Source organism: Zosterops lateralis, assembly GCF_965231275.1.
Source record: "Zosterops lateralis genome assembly, chromosome: 3".
Classification (NCBI taxonomy): domain Eukaryota; kingdom Metazoa; phylum Chordata; class Aves; order Passeriformes; family Zosteropidae; genus Zosterops; species Zosterops lateralis.
In genome coordinates, this window is record NC_139764.1 from 90,049,098 (window position 1) to 90,070,268 (window position 21,171).

General features: G+C 41.2%; 1 protein-coding gene across 2 annotated transcripts in view; it reads right to left on the reverse strand.

Annotated features, from left to right (window-relative positions):
- Positions 1 to 920: 920 nt before the first annotated feature.
- The window catches only part of LOC310907575 (elongin-A-like), a gene marked incomplete at its 5' end in the record, with an annotated part of 35,357 nt that continues 15,106 nt past the window's right edge, over positions 921 to 21,171 (reverse strand). The window contains 4 exons of one of the 2 annotated variants that reach the window (XR_014589654.1): positions 921 to 1,978; positions 8,996 to 9,125; positions 19,130 to 19,272; positions 19,418 to 19,536. Coding sequence is in view for 1 of the 2 variants with exons in the window: in XM_083857858.1 (XP_083713984.1) it covers positions 19,214 to 19,272; positions 19,418 to 19,536 (178 nt within the window). Of the gene's footprint in view, positions 1,979 to 8,995; positions 9,126 to 19,065; positions 19,273 to 19,417; positions 19,537 to 21,171 lie in introns of those variants that run through there. The other variant, XM_083857858.1, reaches the window with a different exon arrangement.

Genomic DNA, 21,171 nt, shown 5'->3' on the forward strand with positions numbered 1-21,171 from the left:
ATGGGCAGGTTCTACCTCACACACAATGCCAAGCTGCTGCCGGTTTCCTATCTTTGCTTCCTTAATAACTTTCCTCAGCCAAGATCCCCCTCACCAAAAACAAAGACCCCTTCTTTAGTTTGGAAACCTCCCTAGGAAGCAGAAGGGCACCTTTTGTCCTTCTGTCATCAGGAGCAATGGGAAGAGATGATAATGTCCATCATTAGCTGGCCCAGTATTTCCTTCTGTAAGATCTAGTTTCTACTTGCTTGCAACCTCCCCAAACTCCAGCTGTCAGGACAATGTCTTCTGCCTTACATTTCCGGCTCAGATTCAGATATTTTAAGAAAGTTTCAGCTAATATGATCACCTGGTTCTAAGAATACACTTAACAGACAATACACTATGTGTATCTTGAAAAGATGCACAGTAGTTTTGCTGCTGTGACTGTTTGCTTGGGAAGTAAAAGAGCTTTTTTTACCAGAAAGCAGCAAGCTCAGCCTCCTGCCACCAATGGTCTTTTGCTGCCACAACCATGAAACTTGTCCAAGATTCCTTTGAAAAAAAATAAATAACTCAGTTCACAAAGGGCCAACAGCCTGTGCATGTAACAAGCCTAGTATTTAGCAGCTAAAAGTCCCACAAATCCTCCATGGACAGCATTGTGCTGCCCAGCCTGTCCAGGTGCTGCATCAAGCATCCAACCAGAGCCATCTGTTGTTAACATAGCAGGAACTTTTATCTGTATAAGGACTATAGATATGTGACCCCCAGCTTGGTGTGGCTGCACAGTCAGCAATTTGGGATATAGAGCAACAAACAGGGGAGAGTCACAGTATGTCAGCTCAGTGTCATCCTATATTACAGCTGAAATAAAAAGGGTTTATTTGAAGTTCAGCCTACAGGCTGCATCCATGCTGCTTATTCTGAGGCAGATTTGTAGCCCATGCAAACTACTTACTTTGGGGATTGCTGCCATTTCTCGAGAGGTAAATCCTGGCTGCAGCCTCAGCTTTAAAGAGCTCTGTGCTTCCCTAACAAGCTGTGTAACAGTTCAGCAGCTTCCATCTGTCTTGTCAGTCCTACTCTTGACATCCTGTAGAAAAAAAAAAATGTCCCTGGCTCATTTCTAGAAGTGTTGCCTACTTGATGAACAGATACATTTGTGGGCAGTCTGAGTACAAGCTGCTTAAAAGAAAAATATGCACCCAGAAATAAGGTTTCCTAGCCTGAATGTAGATGTACCTGTAAATGGAAATAGATCAATTATTGATTTTGAGCTGCATCTGGACTTTTGTACTGAGGAAGCAAAATCCTCTGTGTTTGCTATAAATCTAGGGTTTGCTGCTTGCAAAACCTTTAATCTCTTTTCATCACTCCAAGTTAAATCTCCAGTTTTACAATCTCTAAAAGCAGCACCTAACATTTTCCAAAGAGCTCTTCAAAAGCCACAAGAGGAAAGAATAGTTAGATCCCTGGAAAATCACAGCAGGCTTCAGCTCTCCAGGGATGACCATAAGCGCCAGAGGGAAAAGTGGAAGTATCCATCCTCAGTACATAGATGTTGGACTCCAATCCCATTTCTCTTCATCTGTATTTGCCACCACTGTTCACATGGCCCACAATGCCCTTCAGAATGACAGAAAGGGATCAGTAAGTCTCCTCCGAGAGGGAGAAGGCTGAGCAGTCTGTGGGCTGTCACCAGTTCCTAAGCAGTTTAGGAGCCGTGTTTTCTGAAAGATGATAATTTAGCCTAAGGTGAGCAAATTTCAGAGTAGTATCACAGTTTCTAGGGCAGGGACATGACTTTTGATCCACTCCCACAGTCAAGTTCAGGAGTGGAGAGAGCTCATTTCCAGTCAACCATTTCCTGGCTCCTCAGCTGCTGGCAGCTCTGGGATGGGAGAAGTCCTACAACACAGATCTTCTTCAGAAGCTGCTCTTTGCTCCTCACTGTGTCTGCAGAACAATCTGCTCGTACTACACTTGGCTCTTCTCCCTGTTATAGAAACACAAACACATACTTGGGATTAAGGTAACAGAATTGTGACAAGAATTGTGTCATTCAGATCTGCCCATGGTGGTTTTCTCTCTGTCTTCCATCTTCTGAATCTTTCACATGAATGTTAGGCTTATTCAAGAGTCCAGAAATCAGCAGTTACTGAGCTGGAGCAAATCCTAGGATTGAGACTCCTGTCAGGAGCACCCCAGGTTTCCGCCCACTTAAGCAGCTTTGGGCATGCCTCCCTTTCCACAATGGGCATAAAAGAAGGCACAGGGAGTGAACAACTTTCCATGAGGATCTACCAGTCCTGCAGAGCTGTGTGTGGAAACATAACATGTCCATCTCTTTTTCTGAAGCAGTCACCCAGTGCTGAACCACTGAGTGAGGAGATAAATAAATGCATACCTGGCATTCAGTCATCTTAGGAGACTTCAGCAGCTACAGAGGCTGACTCCTGCTGGAGATGTGCCCCATGCACTAGCATGGTAAGAACAAAACTACCATCCTGGTACATGAAGCGTAGGTATCTAGTGTGTGTCCATTTATACCAGAACGTGAGTTTCCCTAATGAAAGAAAGAAGCCTAGCCTTAATTTTTTGTCTGAGTCTTCCACTCACAGTAAAATCTCCTTTCACAATTTCAAACAAATGTTTAGAGAGCACAAGCTGCTGTCTTGATGGAATGTGGTTTAAGAGCAGCTTAAATTAAAGGAATAAAAAGCAGAAAGCTAAGAGAAGTAGACCTTTTATCCCTGGAATTTCAAACTGAAAAAAATCAGCAATACAGATTTTCATGAATGTGTTTTGCACATTTCATGAACAAACATGAAACCCACGTGCACTACAGACAGCCCATTGTCAAGCTCTTTCTGCCAGCTCAGATAAGTTATTATAAGTTGTTGGAGGGTGTCTGACAAGCAATGTCAAATCATAATCAGAAGACAGGAATGTTTGGCAATGAAGATGATGCCATTAGAGCTGCAAGAATGAGGAGACTGGATGAGAGAGAGCTTTAGCTGCAGGGGAAGCTTGGGCTGAGAAATACTCTCCGCGATGGTGCAGGCAGGGGAGCCTGCAGCAAAGGAAAGGTGGGCAATGATGGCTCATGAGCTGCAGGGGAAAGGCCAGGTTGGATGGGGCTCTGAGAAACCTGGTCTACTGAAAGGTGTCCCTGTCCTTGGCAGAGGCATTGGAGCGAGATATTCCTTGAGGTTGCTTCCAATCCAAACCATTCTAGGATTCTGAGAGGAAGCAAAGTTAATCTCTCTGGGCAGGTGTAGCTACACATACAATGTGACCTAACTCGAGCAAAGTCTTTGCGGAATCAGACAATCAGGACTCCTGCAAGCAGAGGGATGTACCCCCTGAGAATTCACAAGAATGTTGAAAAGCCAAGCTGCTGTCCAAAGCCACAGTAAAAACTCCAGTAAATTCCAGCAAAAGTTACACTGGAAAAAGGAAGAAACGTAGTGCACTTTTCAGTGTTTAGGAATGAAGTCCTGCAAAGCAAGGTGTTACATAAATTACTCTTAAGTCATTAAAAAAGCCAAAACCCCCCAAGAAAATTAGAGAAAAGGAAGAGAAAATTGAGAACATCCAGTAGTAGTTCAATTACTTTGATAAGTGAAACTGATTCCATTGCTACATGGGTGGCAAGCTTGGAGTTTAGCAACACCCAATACACACAGAATACTTTTATGCAAGAATATTTTTATGCAATGCTCTGCAAACTGTCAACAACTCATGGCTTTCCAGCTGATGAACCTTTGCAGACCTTAGAAAATGAGGACATCCAGTGGCTGAATGTTATAACTGGTATTTTCATCAAGGATTTATGTCTAGGGTAGAACCTCACTACTTATGACAAATTTCTGCCTTTTACAGGGACCTGAAGTAGGTTGTGTGTGGAGCAAAGGCTTTTACAGAAACTCTCTATGCTGGCATGAATTCTACTTAGTTAAAGGGATTATGGTTGTAACAAACTGAGGCAAGCTCCAATCACTTAGTAATATCTAGAATATTGTTTCACCTTTCTGTCTCTGCTTCCCTGTCATCATAGGCTTATGCCGATATTTATATTTTAAAAAAGTCCCAAGTAAAGACATAAAATAATAAAAAAAAATGCAAGCTTCCTAATTTCATCATGTTTCTTGTTTGGTCTCTAGGTCTCTTATTTAGTTACTGAGAGTAAACACAACTGTGAGTTTTAGAAACCCTCAGCACCTAGCCAGTCCCTTTGGAACCAATCAGCGCAGCAAGTGTCACCATGCTTTTAGTAATTTAGCCTTAGATGTACCAATTTGAATATTTACACTAGCTTCTATATTACAGTAACATTTAAAAACTAGTTGCAGTAATTAATCTAAATTCTAAATATAGTGTAGGAGAAGAACTAAAATAATAATAAATCAAATTCATGCTTTCCTGCCATGAAAGTGCAATAACATGATCAAAAATACCACATTGTAGGACAAGAATATTGTGTCTTGTACAGAACATAGGAGAAGCAGAATGAAAATATGAAAAAAGTAAAGTAATATCTAAAGAAAATGGGCCACTGGAGCTTTTGCACATTTGCAGGCCATGAATTCCCCTGGGGAGTGGCCTGTATAACACATATAATATTACCATCTGCTATAAGAAACATCTCACCCAACATTAGGCACTGAATTTCATTTGGCACTGAATGTGGCAGCTGAGAATCACGAAACTGCGCTGCATTTCCAGGATGAGCCAGGTAAGGCCAGAAAGAAGAACCCTTACCTTCTTCAAAAGCTGATTTGAACAAATATCACTCTGGACTGCATCAACATGCCCCAGAGTAACCCCTTGAAGATTTTTCAGGTAGTGCTTCATACAGTTTATACCTCTGAACCACCAAAGCCAACTACTTAAAACAGAGGGGGAAAAGAGCACCCCAGACCTTCTCCCAGTCTCCACCAATCCATTTCAATATGGAGTGCACAGTGCAGTCTCCAGCTTCTGCTCCCACTGTTTTTTTCTGGTCTAGGTTCATTGTAGTTGCACTGATTAAGTCTCCCCACCTGGACAAATGCAACCTGCTGCTCAGCTCACTCCAGTACAAAATGCCATTGCAATTTAAGCCTATGTTAGTATACCCTTGTCCTCCTCTCCCCTGATCACTCTCCTGTGCCAGCCAGCAGTAATACTCATGCAGGCACATTATAGACAGTGCAAGCAGATTCAACTGGAATCCAATCCCGCTGTCATTAGTAGCTGAATTTGCTCTCTGAACTACTTCAGTTGCCAAATTCCATGGGAACCAAGTACCAATTCAATACACTTTTCACGAGTTGCTTGTTTTTAGACTCTGAGGCTACACTTTCAGTCTAAGTTTAAACCACTTAGACAGTGAGTTACTTTAGGCTTATACCACTATGCCAGAAACTGAACCCAGTGCCCTTGTGATTAGCAAAAGAGAGGGTTTAGCCCTGAAGCTCCCCAGCCAGACAATTCTTTCACATTTTGCCAGTGCTCTTGCTTGGCCAAACACAGGCTGGACCATTTCTCAGAGGGCTTCAGGTCAATTTTGACCATCCTGAGCATTCTTCTGCCTAAACCTCTCTAGTTGGAGACTTCTACAGAGAGAAAAGAAGAAAAGACGAAGAGGGGAAAAAAAAAAAAAAAAAAGCTCTCTTCTCCTTTGCCTCCCCTTCCCCAGGCTGTCCTGTGCATTGGTCACAGCTGTAGGGTAAGATCAAGCTTGCTGATCCTGTAGGAAACCAAAATGGTATGAGAAATACAAAGAAACAGATAGTTTTTTTTATTTCATTGGTTTTGAATGCTGAATCAACACAGCATATAGTACATAAGCATTAGATCTGATTGAAGAAAGGGGGTGGAAATGTTTGGTCAGCAGTTTGGGAGTCTATTTTTACCAACTTGGCTCACAGCTTCGTCAGAAAAACACTCAGCTTGGTGCAAAGAAGGTGCCAGGAACATACAGCAAGAGAGGAGAGAGAGACTATATCAATGCCAGTTTTGATCAGTTCACACTGTTCTATCTTAGACTTGAAAATTTTACTGCTTTTTCATTTGGGAACTATATTTAGAGTTCATAAAAATAAAATGCTGAACAAAAAGCATGCTGGGCAGTACCAGGAATTTATTTTCTTTGAAGGAGAGCTGTAGTGTTCATAGACTGACTCTTCTAGAATTATAACACATTTTAAGTCTCTGGCTTGGGGCTTATGAAGAGCAAGAATAAGAATCCTGCTATGGATTTCTGGACCCTGTATTAAAAATTTCCTGCATGATAGGTGGTATTTGGGGTGGCCATGCCTTCTGGCTAAGAACATAAAAGCTTCTACTGTCTTTCACACATTGTAATGTAGTGTGGAAGCAAACAGCATGAGTGAGAAATTTAGGCTATTTTTCTCCCCATTACTCTTAGCGTTCTCTGTGTCTCTACTATCTTATATGTTTTCTGGACCATTAGTGTCATACTCAGCTATTTACTTGATTTTACATTGTGTCGAGGAAACCAGTGCACTAAGCAAAGTCAAGTCAAGGTTCCCAGTCAAACTGAATTGCTCTTTGTTCCTCCACAAAGATTATTTTAATTACAAACTTCACAGAGGAGCTCAGGAGGCACACCTAAATTACAGACAGCAGGCAGGGACAGGTGGGGAAAAAGTGGCTTGGAACTCTGAGAGGTGTTGCAACTGGCAAAACAACTGAATACCAATACAGGAAGGTGCTTTTCTTCCTTCAACAGCACTGTGACATGTTTTTTACATAGAGCCCTACCAGCTCACAAGAACTTAATCCTGAAATTAGAAAGATCTTTTCAATTAGCGTATTTTTATGGCTAAATTATGTGGGCTTTATACATGGTATCTGCATTTCATTGAATTCATTATGAATGCAACCACAAAGCATGTAGTTATTTCTCTAGAGGCTGCTTTAGATTATATGTTGACAAATTATATATTGACAGATGACATGGTGACAGGCAGTTCATCCTTGCATTCCTTTCACCAGCCCATCAGACAGAAACCTCACTGTACACAGGCTGAAAATGACAAAACAACCACATTATTTCCCACTCATGTGTCCAATTTGCTTTCAAAGTGCCTGTTTTCATCTGAGAGGCATAAAGGCAAAAATATTGTCACCTTTTCTACTTCAGGGAGAAAAAGAATGTGTAAGTACTGTAAAAAAAAAAAAGCGAGCAAATATGTATTTTGAGTTTTCTAATAGTAAAAAGCTTATAGAGCCATTATTTATATAAAAATCAACCTTAGATGTCTGTGGAGATGACTAAATACTCCCCTCCTTTCACTTTGTATGGTATGAAAACTGTTCTTTTCAGCTAAAAACATTCAGAAAGTTATGTAGCACCTATGGCTCATTCTCTACAGAGTAAAAATATAAATAAATAAAACCCTATTCTCCTTTAATACAAACTGGATGCTACATCATCATTTTGTCTGTATCAGCCTAAGCCAGATCTGGATCTAACCCAGTTGTCTGTAAAAGAACCCAGAAAATATAAGACAGAGAATTGCTGGCTGTATCCTGCTGAGGTTTGAAACTAGTGCAGCAACATATACTGTGTTTTGGAGAGATTCATCCATACATTCACCAAATTAGCTTACAACTTTGAAGTCCTAAAGGATACAAGCTATGCTTAACATATCGAAAAATAACATGTATATCACAGGCCTTTGGTTTTCCACTTTAATGACAGTGGATGTTTTTACTGGACTTAATGGAATGTGAATATTGCAATTCATCTGACTGTTTAAATGCATACTGCCATTCCTGTGTTTCTCAAGTTCCAGCATAATTTTCTAGAATAAATCCCAGGTGCTGCATATTAGCACAGATTTAAATGGTTCAGCTTCACAGCTATCAGCTGCTGATGGGTTATGGAAACAGCCTTTGCATGGCTACTCAACCAATGACATTCATTCCACTCCAACATAGATGCTACAGAGGCATTAATAAAGAGATAGGATCTTGCCCTGATGCTCAAAAAACTGATTCTGAAGGGATTATCCAAGCAATGGAAAATTAATTTTTCCAAGTTGAGGCTGCATGCCCTCCCCTGCCCATCCACCCCAGTGTTTAGAGTCAACCTCTCCACTCAGATTTATTCTCCAATCACAGTCTGGAGGACGTCAGTGGATGACTCCTATTAACTATTCCCCTAAAATAAGCATTACCACCTCTCTGTCCTGGAAGCTCTGGGTTTCTCTAACTTCCTGAAACACTCATTCCAATGTAAGCTTTACCTCAAGCAAGCAAGAAACTTTTAGATGACCTAACACCCTGTTCTATTTAGAGCAGGTAAAAAGAGGATGAGTATAAAGAGCCAGTGAAGTGTCAAGGCTGGATGCCAGTGGTTAGGAGTGCCAGACCTTCCTCGGAGGCGTCCTGAAAAGGATGTCCTGGGGGGCACAGGCTGGAGTGATTTAGCTTTATTGCGAAAGCTGGGGGATTCAGGTGACACAGAAGGTGTAGTGGTGAGGTTTTGAGTTTTACCAGTTTCTGTATGCATCTGTTCTTTGTTTTACAATGGTTTGTTTCATACCCTCACGTTAAACCCTTCTTGGTTTCTCTCAAGTGATTGTCAGGTGTCAATCAAATTATGGGTCCTGTCCATCACTTTGCAGCCTCACCCTGATGTCTAGAAGATTCTGGTGAGGATGTCAAGTGATTGGCAGGTTCCCTAGCTCTTCCCACCCTTGACTGATGGAATGGTTCTATTGACTGTCATTTATGTTCTGAGCCACTCCCCTCACCGACTGGATCAGTTCCAAGCTGTCCCCTTCGCCTTTCCCCACCCCCATACTTAAGGTGCTGGACAGAGAGAAAACCCGCTTTGGTGGACTCTCTCTCTGGCTATGTACAAGTCCACCTGGGCTTAATAAACCCCAGTTGAATTTCTTACAAGAGTCCTCCCTTATTCTTCGCCACTGTTCATGCTTCTGCCAAAGGCAAGAACTCACAGGATTAGGAAGTATCTCAGCATACAGAACTGTACCTTTCACTGCGGCTCCAGTGCCAGGGCTGGCCAGGCAATGCAGACAGGGGTCCTGAGACACACCAGACCACCTCAGAAAGGGACAGAGCTTCTGATGGAGTTCTCCAGGAGCTTTATTCCTCAGAGGGATCTAGGGACAGAAAACCAGAGAGGCAGGCAATACAGGGACTTTTATTCAGGGGAGGCAGGGGCAGGGTTACACAGCTTGGCCAATCAGGTTAGGGACTGAAAAATGAACCAGCCAGGGGAAGGATCAAAAATGGCCCAATTAACTGGCGTGATAAAGAGGAAGGAGGGAAAGAACCAATGGGGTACACCCAATTAATATAGCACTGATAAGGTTTTATGGGACAATTAACCTGGTACTGATAAAGCTTTATGGGCAGGGAAGGGGGGAACACACCTTATCACTATGAGAGAGAGCAGTCTCCTAAGGTTTTTTCCATAGCGGACTTACCGCAACCCTGAAGCCTAGGGGCTGCTTTTCTCTCCAGGGGAGAGTGTCCTCACCATGGTCAGGCTCCTGAGGCTTAACTCTCTCCACAGTGAAGCTCTCCAGGAAAAGGAGCAGTGAGCCTCAGTCTCATGAACAAATACATTAAGACATATCTTGAAACTAATATCACCCTCCTTTAATGTTTTGTGCTTAATTTTCTGTAGTGGAAAGTGGCTGGCTATTAGCAACACACACAAGTGAATTGCTGGCTACTCCTGAATGAAACCTGGAGGTTTGCTGCCTGCCACAGCCATGCTGCCAGTCACTGGGCTATACTGCAGGGACTGCTGTGACAAAAGGATTTATTTTAAAGCCTAGATGGAAAATGATGGTGCTCTTGCAAGGCATTTGAGGAAGTCTTCCCTCTAACAAGTCTTCCTCTTATTTAACAGGGACAAGTGACACCTGATTAAATTGCAAAAAATGCAAGCACAGACATTGCTCACTGGTCTTTGTAGACTGCTACACCGAGGCCACCAGAGCCATGTGTGATCTTGTATGGAGACCAACATTGTTACTACTGCTTTGAAGTATCTTGTCTCCACAAGATAAAATAGCACAATGTTTTTCCTCTGTGAAAAGGAGAAAAGCAGTCTTTTTTAAACCTGCCAAAAGGCATGGGAGCCAGGGTTAGGTGAGCAGAGGACAGCATGTTTATCTACTCGCTTCCAAATAGGCACAGTCCACTCATCACATGAGGCTGTAAGCAGAGCTGCAGACAAGCAATACTTGTGAGCAAAGCAGGTTTTGGGCAAAGAGAAAGCTCTTTTTTTTTTTTTAAGTCCCATTTTCAAGCGCAGGAACTGAAATTGAAGCACCTGCCTTCAGCACACACAAGCACATTTCACACTTAACAAATCAGCAAGTCAAAGTGCAAAGAAAACAAATTTAATAGACTGAAAATTATGAACAAATACTTGAAGACAGCAAACATCCTTATTTTTGGTATTATTTTGAGATACATTAGCAAGGAACAGCTGCATCTCTGAAACTAGGAAGCTTTAATTTCCTGTTGGAGTGCTATAAAAAATGCCACTGGAAATACATTTATGGAATTATCTGTAATGAGGAACAGGCAATAGTTTTGATGTTGGAACTATGGTGTCACCCCTAAAAACAAGAAAAGCATGCATGTGCAGCACAAGAGAAGGCAGAGTATACACGCTAGGGCTTCTCACAGAGACATTGCAGCATTGCTATATTGCATCAGGAGCTGGAGGAGGAAGGGTTATGATAAAAAGAGGAGGTACAGAGACAGACTGCAGGATCTGGATGAACAGAGGAGGTTCAAGGTGGGAGAGCAGGTAAGGACACAGCAGGCTGTGGGTAAAAAAAGACGTAGAAGCAAAACTCGCCTTACTCAATGTTACTGGGAGAGCTGTCAAGGCACAGAGCTACACTAGCATTTTGGATGACAGATTGAAAAAAACTTTATATTATTCTTGACCTCTCAGAGGTTCCTCTGATTTTTCAGATTTTCCATGCTTGTGGCTTTGGCATCTGTCTTGAGGAAATAAACCCTCTAAGCTGCAGACCAACATTCTCGGAAAGGGGCTGTTAAGGCAGAAGTGACCCAAACGATAATTTTCATAATTGCCTAGAGGAGTTACAGAGTCCAAGTGTACCCAGCTTCAGGAGGAAACAGGAACCTGGCTCTCACAGCTTCTTTGCAGCACTTAAAACCCTCTGTAACAATCCTTCCTGGGCCATGGAGCGGTCACTAGGAAAGATGGACAAGTAGGGACAGGGAGACATGCTCCAAGAAAGGCACGGGAGATGGCATGCACAGCACCCACCCAACTCCCTACCACTCTCAGGACTGCAGTCTTGTGGTGACCCTGTTAGCCTTCTGCTGTCAAAATTCTTACCACATTCTATTATCTGATAACTACCTTAAAAAGACTGAATGACCTTTAAACTTAGGTAAACAGGATGTATCTCAGAGCATAGTAAGGAAAAGGCAGCTCCTTGCTCTCTTCCCACAGATAAGAGCCCTAACTTCCCCAGCAGCAGCATGCTGACAGAGAAAGCAGGGAATAATGGATAGGCATCCAGGAAGACAGTCAGCACCCAAGCAAAAATGTCTTCTCTCCAAGGGAAACAGTAGTGCCATAGGAAAAGGTCATTTTTTGAGAATTATAGCAACTCACTCCTAGAAAAAAAGCCTTGTTCTCAAAATAATTCAACAGATTATTATAAACAAGGGATAAAAGATGAAACTTCCTGTTGCAGAGCAATGAGAAAAATACTGGTGAAAAAGAATGGCTGTCTTCTCACTAACCAGATGAAAGATCTCAGTGAGTTTTAACTACCAAGAACTAAGAAGAATGTAAACAGCTGCTGCTAGTCACAGCAGCAAAAACATGGCCTGTTACATCCTTGGTTTTTCCCTTAAATCTTCAGAAAAATCCTTTCTGTACTGTGCCATAATTTTGAGAAAATTATACCATGTTTTCAACGCTTAACACTGATTTATATGCAAAATATAGCTCAGTCTTATTTAAACAATCTAGAAAAACACTTCATTCATTATGCATGAGTTCTTCCACAAAGCTCTTGATACAGATTATAGAGAAACAAGATATACTGAGTGTTGAATGTTTTGATAACACTGAATGATTAAATAACTTCATAGTAAACCAAACTCTAAGGTTTTCCTGAGGAAACTCTTTCCTATGCTTCTCTTGCTAGGCAAGCTCAAGAGATTCAAGCTCTCAGTAATGAAGAACATGTTGCTGTACCAACAGCAGAGCAAACACAGGTACAGCTTATTACAGTTCTCCAGATCAGGAAACTTCTGGAAAAGGCATTCAATACAGATCACGGATATTTCCCTTCTTAGGGACCAATACCTTGCTGAGAATGTTAAATTTTAACTTCCTAAGACCACTAAAACCTTTTATGATCCCAGTCAACCCCGAACATGCCTGGGGTCTGCTGTTCCAGCTGGATCTCTAAGTTTATGAGGCCTGACAGAACTCAAAAATACTTAAAGAACTAGCTGATGACTTTTGAATGGTTTTGAGAATCTAGAGAGGTCCCAGGTGGCTGGAAGCTGGCAAATATTGGCCCAATTTTTAAGAATTGCAAGGAGGATGAACTTGGAAACAACAGGAAAAACAGGTCTGTCAGTGTCTTCTCTATAACTGGAAAAATTATGCAGAATATTATTCTGAAAGTTATTGAAAAACACCTGAAGGATGACACAGTCACCATTCACAGCCAGCACAGTTTCCTTCATAAGGGGAAAGTCCTACTGTCAAATCTAATTTCCTTTTACAACAAAGTAACCCACCTAGTTGATCAAGGGAAGCCAGTTGATACAATCTTGGATTTCAGCAAAGCTTTTGATATTGTCTCTCACTGGTCCTTCTGGACAAAACTTCCAGCACTCAGCTGAATAAACACATCATGTGATGGGTGAGCAACTGGCTCATGGGTCTGACACAAAGGGTGACAGTGACCAGGGTGACACCAGACTGGTGACCTGTCACTAGTGGGGTTCCACAGGGCTCCATCCTAGGCCCTGTGCTCTTCCACATCTTCATAAATGATTTGGATGCAGGACAGGAAGGGATACTGGGCAAGTTTGCAGATGACACCAAATTGAGGGGAGCTGTTGACTCCCTTGAGGGCAGAGAAGCCCTGCAGAGAAACACAGACAAATTAGACAGCTGGGCAATCACCAACCGTATGAAGTTTAACAAGAGAAAGTGATGAATCTTGCACCTTACCAACGGAATTTGAAATTATGCCAGCTAATTAATCAGCTGGTGATCAACATCCAGCTCACAACAAAGCCTTGTGGCACAGAGACCTCCTTGTAATAATGAGGTGCCCAGTATATCGATTTTGCCTTTTCAGAGCGACACAGAGTATTTTTCTCCTAACCTGTTGAGGGATTGCTATCTCTGGTCAGGGCCTGTGATCTTCCATCCCTCAGCTGTAAAAGCAAACTCAAGTCTCAGGCTTTCTGGAAACCTGGGGAAGCTGCTCTATGCATAAGTCTTTGGGACTTCTTTAAAACATTTCATTCTCTCCATACTTTTCTAAATACCTAAGCTCAGAACTCAGCTGTCAGCAGTGCTCAAGCATGATACTAATGCTCTAAAAAGTCATACTTTAATATACCACTTTAGTGTTTATCTAAAATTTGAGACAGACTAATTATCTAACTTTCAGACTGAAAGGTCTGAAAGTACTAAAAAGCACATCAACACAGGTAACTGTGGGAAAATGAGCTGGCTACAGCACATCCGTGGGAGAGAAAAGCTGAGAATGCTGAGCATTGTGAAGAGCTGTAAGTAGCAAAAATGCCTTGTCTGGTGAAAGAAACTTACCTAATATGCAAAGCTAGATAACATAAGGAAGTGTGCTTCAATGTTTGCCCCTCAGAGAGGTCAGCAACTTACAAAGAGAGAATATTGCTTCCCAATCTGGTCTCAGCAGCTGTTTGCCCCTCTTACAGGTTAGACTCCTTCCTTCTTCCAGAGGCCAGCAGTAGTTTGCTCCTCTCTATTTCTGCCTGAGCAGCTAATTTTCCTACTTCTGAAGCAACATCTCTTTCTGCAGTCTCAGCAATTCCATAAACACAAAGGAATAGGGCCTGGAGATGTCATAAAAAGCTTTGTCTACTGCTTGGATACCTATTTACAGCTCTGTAGGAGGACAGCTACAGAAGATTTTCCAGAGTTGTTCAGCCCTGTCCCTCAGCAAGTGCCATTTTTAGGTCTGTCACCAGGGATAAAAAGAGGCAATTTCCCTGTAAACAGAGCTCACATAACATACGCTGGTGAAGGCTTCCTCCAGCACTTTCCACAGCAAGCACACAATTTAGGGTTTAAGCTACAAAAATTACAAAAATTTGTGACTTTGTAGTTTCACATTTAAATCAGGATTTTTAAAGTTCTGCAATAACAAAACTGCAACCTCTCACACTATTCTGACCTGAATTAGTTTTATCTTCAGAAATTAAAAGTAACACTTGGGTTCTGAAACTAGGTTTCTATGCCTTTAAACAGTTAGCCATTTTCTGAGTTTTTGACACTTCATTTCTGGAAAACTATGACAGTCTCATCACAGTTTCTTTTAGAAAACCTAGCACTTCCAAGCTCCATTTCTAGTATAATTTTTGTCTAGGGCACACTGGTGAGGAAGTTGGGTAGGGTTAAAATGCACAGGACTGTTAGACCTCAGATTCCAGGATGTTTCATCTCCAGGCCATCAGAGAGTTGGACTTGGTATGTCCATCTGTGGAAACAATCTCCTCAAGTCTTCTGGGATAGTACATTCCTTTACACATTTGGGAATGCTTGTTTTTCATCTGCTTTTTTGTTGTTTTAGATCCAAACTCTCTACAAATTATATTTATCTTTTGAAAAGCCTGCAATTCTGCCTCTATAATATGTGTGTAGTCACAGAGCCCCTTTTTTGCTAACAATTAGGGTTGAAGTTTTAAAAACAACCCAAGACACGTAATCAAAGGAATTCTGTACAAAGAATTCTGTACCACAGAATAAAACATAATTCAGCTCTATGAAAAACTTTAGAGAGGGAGAAGACACAACAGCTGTATTAGGATGCAATTCATGTGTTCAAAACAGAAAATTGAATAAAGCACATAAAAAAATGTTTACTAGAATTTGTAAGAGAGGAGGCAGATAGATTGCACATCACTTCCATTAAGCAGGAAGAACAACCTGTTCCCATTCTCATGTCAAGCAGCACAACTGCAGAGTGATTCCATCACTTTCCTGAAAGGTTTCACTGCTAAACAATGGTACCCAAAACAGAGACTTTTGAGAACCAAAGGCAAATACTCACACCAAAAAATGCCGAACCCAGCCCCTACACTGGATCAAGTATGATTGATCAGAAGAATCCAACACCATTCTTTTTCCCCTTCAACTGATTCAGCAGATCATAAAGGAAATGTTTTGGGGGCTAGAGGGAGAATTGCTCATATGGAAATTAGTGAGAAAAAAAAAAAATCACAGTACATTTGTCCTGTGAATAAACAAGCCCAAGATCATTTCTAACAATGTGGTCACCCAGGAGAGACTTGTTCCTCCACTGGCAGTAACTAGTTACAACTGCAGGAAAACAATCTTGATAAATTTTACCTCTGTTCAATGGTGGAGGTGGCTGAAAGGGGAAGATAGTAAGCTGTTTAACCAAGGCCTTCAATCACTGACTCAAAAACCTCTCCTGTCTTTACAGGAAGGACAGGGAAAGGAAATAAATAAAAGAATGAGGCAACTCTCACTGGGTGATTTGGGTTTTTTTCAAATGGTATTTTTTTCAAAGGGTTATTTTTTCCCCTAAAAGCAGTATATAGAGGATAGTCTTCTTATCCATCAGTGCATCAACATTTTTCAACCCCACTAAACCTTGGCACAGACATTTTGCCAAGCTTTCAGATGGCAAGCCTGAGATCTGCACTGTGTGAGGGGATTTCTTTTCTCTCTGCTGAGGTTATCTCCTATGACTACCAGAAATCCTCAGACATCCCCAGGTACCACACAGCCAATGGCATCATGCTCAGAGCTGTAACCTTCCTGCTCACAGGGATCCCAGCTATGCCTCACTTTAGCAGCAGCTCAGATACTGACCCCTGAACAGCAACAACTGACAACAGCATGCATGGGGCACTGCACTGATGTCTACAAATTCTTCCAGACGGATCATGCCAAACCCTACACCCGATTCTGGCCTTGGCTTAGGACTTAAGCTAACATTTAAACGCCTACAAGGTCCCCAAGAATGGCTTAGCTCCTGGAAATTCACATGCCTTCTGAGCAGGATCTCATAAGATTGAACACTTCACCTCAAAACTGTTTTCCTTCTCCTACCACAGGGACTGTTTAGATGGCAACATCACACATCCTCCTTTTTTAAGTGGTATAGCTGTCAGGCCAAGCTTTCTTCTTGGGCCCAACCACTAACAGGATGGAAAACGTTCCTGAATGCTATGAAACAAACATTGTCGGGAAGTGGAAAGTGGTTTTTATGCTTGAAAGAAGAAAAAAGCTCAAGAAGAAATATTACACATTTGTGGTCTTCTCTGCAGCAGGATGTTCCTTTTGTGCCCATATTTTTCTCCCATTACTTATTTAATGTTTCAGAAATTAATATGGAAATTGCTTATCACCTGGAGGGAAAAGCATTATGCTGCTGGGATAAAACATTCCAGAGATACTGCAGGAGGACTAGGAGCTGCAATGCATTTTTAGGGAAGGGAACACCATTGCGCACTTGTAACATTCAGTCTTTCTGTGAAAACAGTCCCTTATTCAAGAAGGATCAGAGATCTCCTCTGATGACATGTGGCAGCCAGGCTGGGGAACATGCAACAAAAACAACCAAACATCTTTCACCCATCCACCAGAAGGAAAGTCATCTGCCTCAGGCCAATATACTCCAAAACCATGTGTACTGTTAGGTATGTCAGATGCCAGGAATACATATCTAGCAATAATTCCTCTATACTGGAGTAACCCTACGTAGGAATGGAAGGCAGGAGACTGCAGAAGCATCTACATTAGTGTTCTAGTCCAGATTAAAAGGCTATGCTTTTGAAGTCAGCTTTGAATTTGCCTCCATGATTGATTTGTTGTATCATCAAGCAGTGTCAAAGCACAAAAACAAGATTCCTCACAAAGATGCATTCCCAGAGCACCCCAGCATACTGCAGCCTTAGGTAGGCATTAGTCCATAGCACAAGCAAAAGAAAAACTCTAGCCTAAAGTATGTGTAGCACCAACTACTTTACAATAAAGAGATTTGCTTGTCTACTGTATTTTCTAAATCAGAAATGGTCAGGATGACAATCTGATCCCATGAGCATCCTCTGCATTCTCTCATCACAGCTATATCTAGAGCCTTTGAAGTGAGAGAAAGTGAAAAGAGGAAATGAAAGCCACCTAATCCTGAAGTCAAATTTGCCCTCCACATAACGCTGCTACCATTGTCAAGGATAGGAAAAGTTATTGCCAATCAACAATGGAAGTCTATTAGTTAAAACAACTATTTATCCTTCAGACTCCAAAGTGGATATTCCCATCATCTATATCTGTTCTGGATGGCTGCATCTGTGTTCTCAAATGCCAGAGCCAAATCAACGACTTTGTCTTTTCTTACACAAAAAGATACCACTCTTGATAGAAACCTTCAGCTGTATTGAGCTTCTGCCACCAACTGATTAGCAACAAAGAGTGGTACATTGGTCATTCAGCCAGATTTAAGTCTTGTAAAGAATGATTTGGGGATGAACTGTTCAGGTATGTATGACAGATGCTGCATTACCTCTTTTACTAGTTAATGTTTGTTTTGATTACAGAAACAGCAAAAGCTTCCCCCAGCATTTCCAGTTCAACATGCATGTTTTCAACTTCCATTCTTTTTAGTGCAATTATAATGCATGGAGAAAAAACACAACACAGCAGCACACCTGCTGACATCAAATCCCTGTATAAACAGGGCATTTGCACAAGCTGTTATGTATGGGTGACTATGTTAATGGCTGAAAAAGCCATTTTTAGTAGCAGTATTTTTGTAAACTACATGTAAAACCTAACATACAGAATGGTGAGGAAATTCACACAAGGTGTTTTGAGTAAGACACATCAACTCAAAGATTTCATTACAGCCTTACCCTGGTGCTTTGTGAGTTCTAAGATGCCAAATCCCATGGAAGTCCAAAGGAAGAAATAAGACCTACTTGCAACTACTGAGTGCAATTGATAGAGTTCCTCCATTTCTAAGCCATGCCTTCAAGGCAAAGTCAGGCTTACAATTCATGCAAATGAACTGGTTTAGAAGAAGAAACTACAAAGACATCTCATTTCTAAAACTAAACCCATTCATAGACCAATCCCAAACTGCAGTAGTCCCTAACTCTTGAAACGACAGCTATCCAAGATCAAATAGGTTCTTTACTTTATGACAACTAGCAGTGAGGTTGTGAGCTAGATCTCTTCATGACAGACTGAGAGCAGCAGATCAGAGTATAGTCCACATTTTCTTTTATCTTCACACTTACAATCATAGAATCACAGAATTCTTTGGGTTGGAAAAGATCTTGAAGATCAATGTCCAACTGTTAATCCAGCACTCTGATCTGAATGCCACATCTACCCATCTTTTAAATACGTCTAGGGATGACAACACAGGCACTCCCCTGGGCAGCCTGTTCCAATGATTACAACCGTTTCAGTGAAGAATTTTTTCCTAACACCTAATCTGAACTTTCACTGGTGAAACTTGAGGCCATTTTCTCTTGTCCTGTAACTTAGGAGATCAACCCAAACCCATGTACAATCTCCTTTCAGGTACCTGTACAGAACAATAAGGTCTCCCCCCCAGATTCTTTTTCTCCAGACTAAGCCACCCCCATTCCCTCAGCCATTCCTAACAAAAACTTGTGCCCCGGATCAGCTTAACCAAGCTTTACCAGCTTAAACTCATAAATACTTCACCTATAAAGGTTCATATAAACTGATTTGTCATTAGTGTGTACTGACCTTATTTCAGTTCGAGTAAGAAGGCAGCAGCATGAAAGGACTCGGAGGTTTCAGTATTTATTGCTAATTATTCACCCATGCAACTATTTTAACTAAAGCAAATTGAACAGTGCTTACATGAACATTAACTTCATTCACTGTGGCATAATATACACACAGTCACATCAAATAAGCTTCAAATACACATTTTATCTCATTTTATCATTGTCCAACTCTACTTCTCAGTGCTTTCAAAGTTTTCTTCATGATTGGTGCAATTTCTTCAATAAAAACAAAACAAAGAGACCAGTTAGGATTACAGCTATGAGCAACTTAAAATGGTATTGGTATAATATTATGCACTATAATATAACTGGGCAGAAAGTTAAAACAATTAAATTGATCATCTTAGGAAATGCCACTTACTTTTGGCAGACTTCTTTCCATCTTGAATCATGACACCTGAGCTAGAACTTCTAGAGCTGCCAGGAGGGATCAGATTTGATAATGTGTTATTTCTGTCTCTCATTTCTGGAATCCCTATTCTTTTAAAACATGCAAGAAGGAAAAAAGTTAACATTTAATATCAAGTTACTATTTGCTTTGGCTGATTCTGAAAAAAAAAAAAAAACCAACAAAAAAAACCCTAAACCAACAGCCTGATTGCACACATTTAAGAGACTTTATACATTTCAAAGTCATAGGATAATTCAAGAACTGATCACAGAGGACCATCTTTTTCATTTTAAGTCTTGAACAAATATTACATTTATAAGGTTTCATGTCACTTATTAGTCTTTAAAATTAAATTACCAGAGTTTATGACAAATCAAAATGGCCAGCAATACCACTGTGATTCATAATGCCCTGCACTCTAGTTTGCACCTTGTGTTTATTTTTCTCTTTGAACACAGCTGAACTGCTAACTAGCTCATTGACAGAAAACGAGGGCAAATGTTTAAAAACAAAACCTCTAACTGGTTAGCAAAAGGCACAATAACTAATTAAACATCATGTTGGAATCCTCAATCAACAAGACAGGACTGAGGCAGATACATACACAGAGCTGATGCCTCATGCTAAAGACCATTAGCCCAACATAGCAATAGAGTGTCAGCACAATGTCACCAAACCTGACCAGCCTTGTACTGCTCAGAAGCAGTCACTGAGGATTCTACCAGCACTTGGTACCACTTCACGCTGACTGAGAATAGCAGCCTGTTAAGGATATGCATGTCAGCATGCAAATCCTTAGGATTTTTTTAGCTCCTGCAGGACCAGCTTCTCTAAAGATTCTGCAGCTTAAAAAACCAACCCATTGTGCCTAAACAAACCCTTTGGTTCTCAAGAAGGCAAATCAATGACCCTCTTACAGTTTCTTTCATGTCTGAAAAAAAATAAATGCAAAGCTTGGTCTACATCATTCAGCTACTGGTCCAGAGATTACTGGAGCACAAAGGACATACATACTTGTATGCTACTGGGCTTGAAGCACCTAAACTGGAAAGGCAGGTCTGTCACAATACAGAATCAACCTCCCACAGAGCAGCTGAAAGCAGAAGTGCAACTCAAAGTGCCTTAAGCTACTGCCTTGGTAAGGGACTATCTTTTCCCTGGAAATAGCAACAGTATGGAAAGAACCTTCCAGATCTCACCAGCTAAAAGCACAGTTATGAAAATTTATCCAGTGTAAGAGCTGAGTTTAAGAAAATTCTTACATTCAGGTTGCCCTTCCTAACCCACACTTACAACCACCTCGAGCAGCAAGTGTTTGACTAAGCTTCTGAAATTCACAGGAGACAAAAAAAAAAAGTATTAGAAGTTCCTGCAGTTCATTCTGTATCACACCAGGCAGCTGACTGGGATTTTATCAAAGCAGGAGAACATGTGAGGCTACTAGGCAGGTTTATAGACCCAAAACATCAACAATGGAATTGCCGCAGGATGCCAAGAGGCTTTACTGCAATCTGGAGAAAAGAAACAGCGTCCACTTACACTCCAGCTGGGAGAGTGAATTCGCTGGCACTTTTGAGAAACGTGACATGAGGAGTAAGTACACAAGGCAAGTTTGTTTCTAGCCACTAGCGTCTTAAAAAAGGGAAAGTAAATAGAGTTACTTAGACCTTTAAATTATTTTGCAAGCATGATTATGAATTGACAAAGACACAAACACAAGCTAA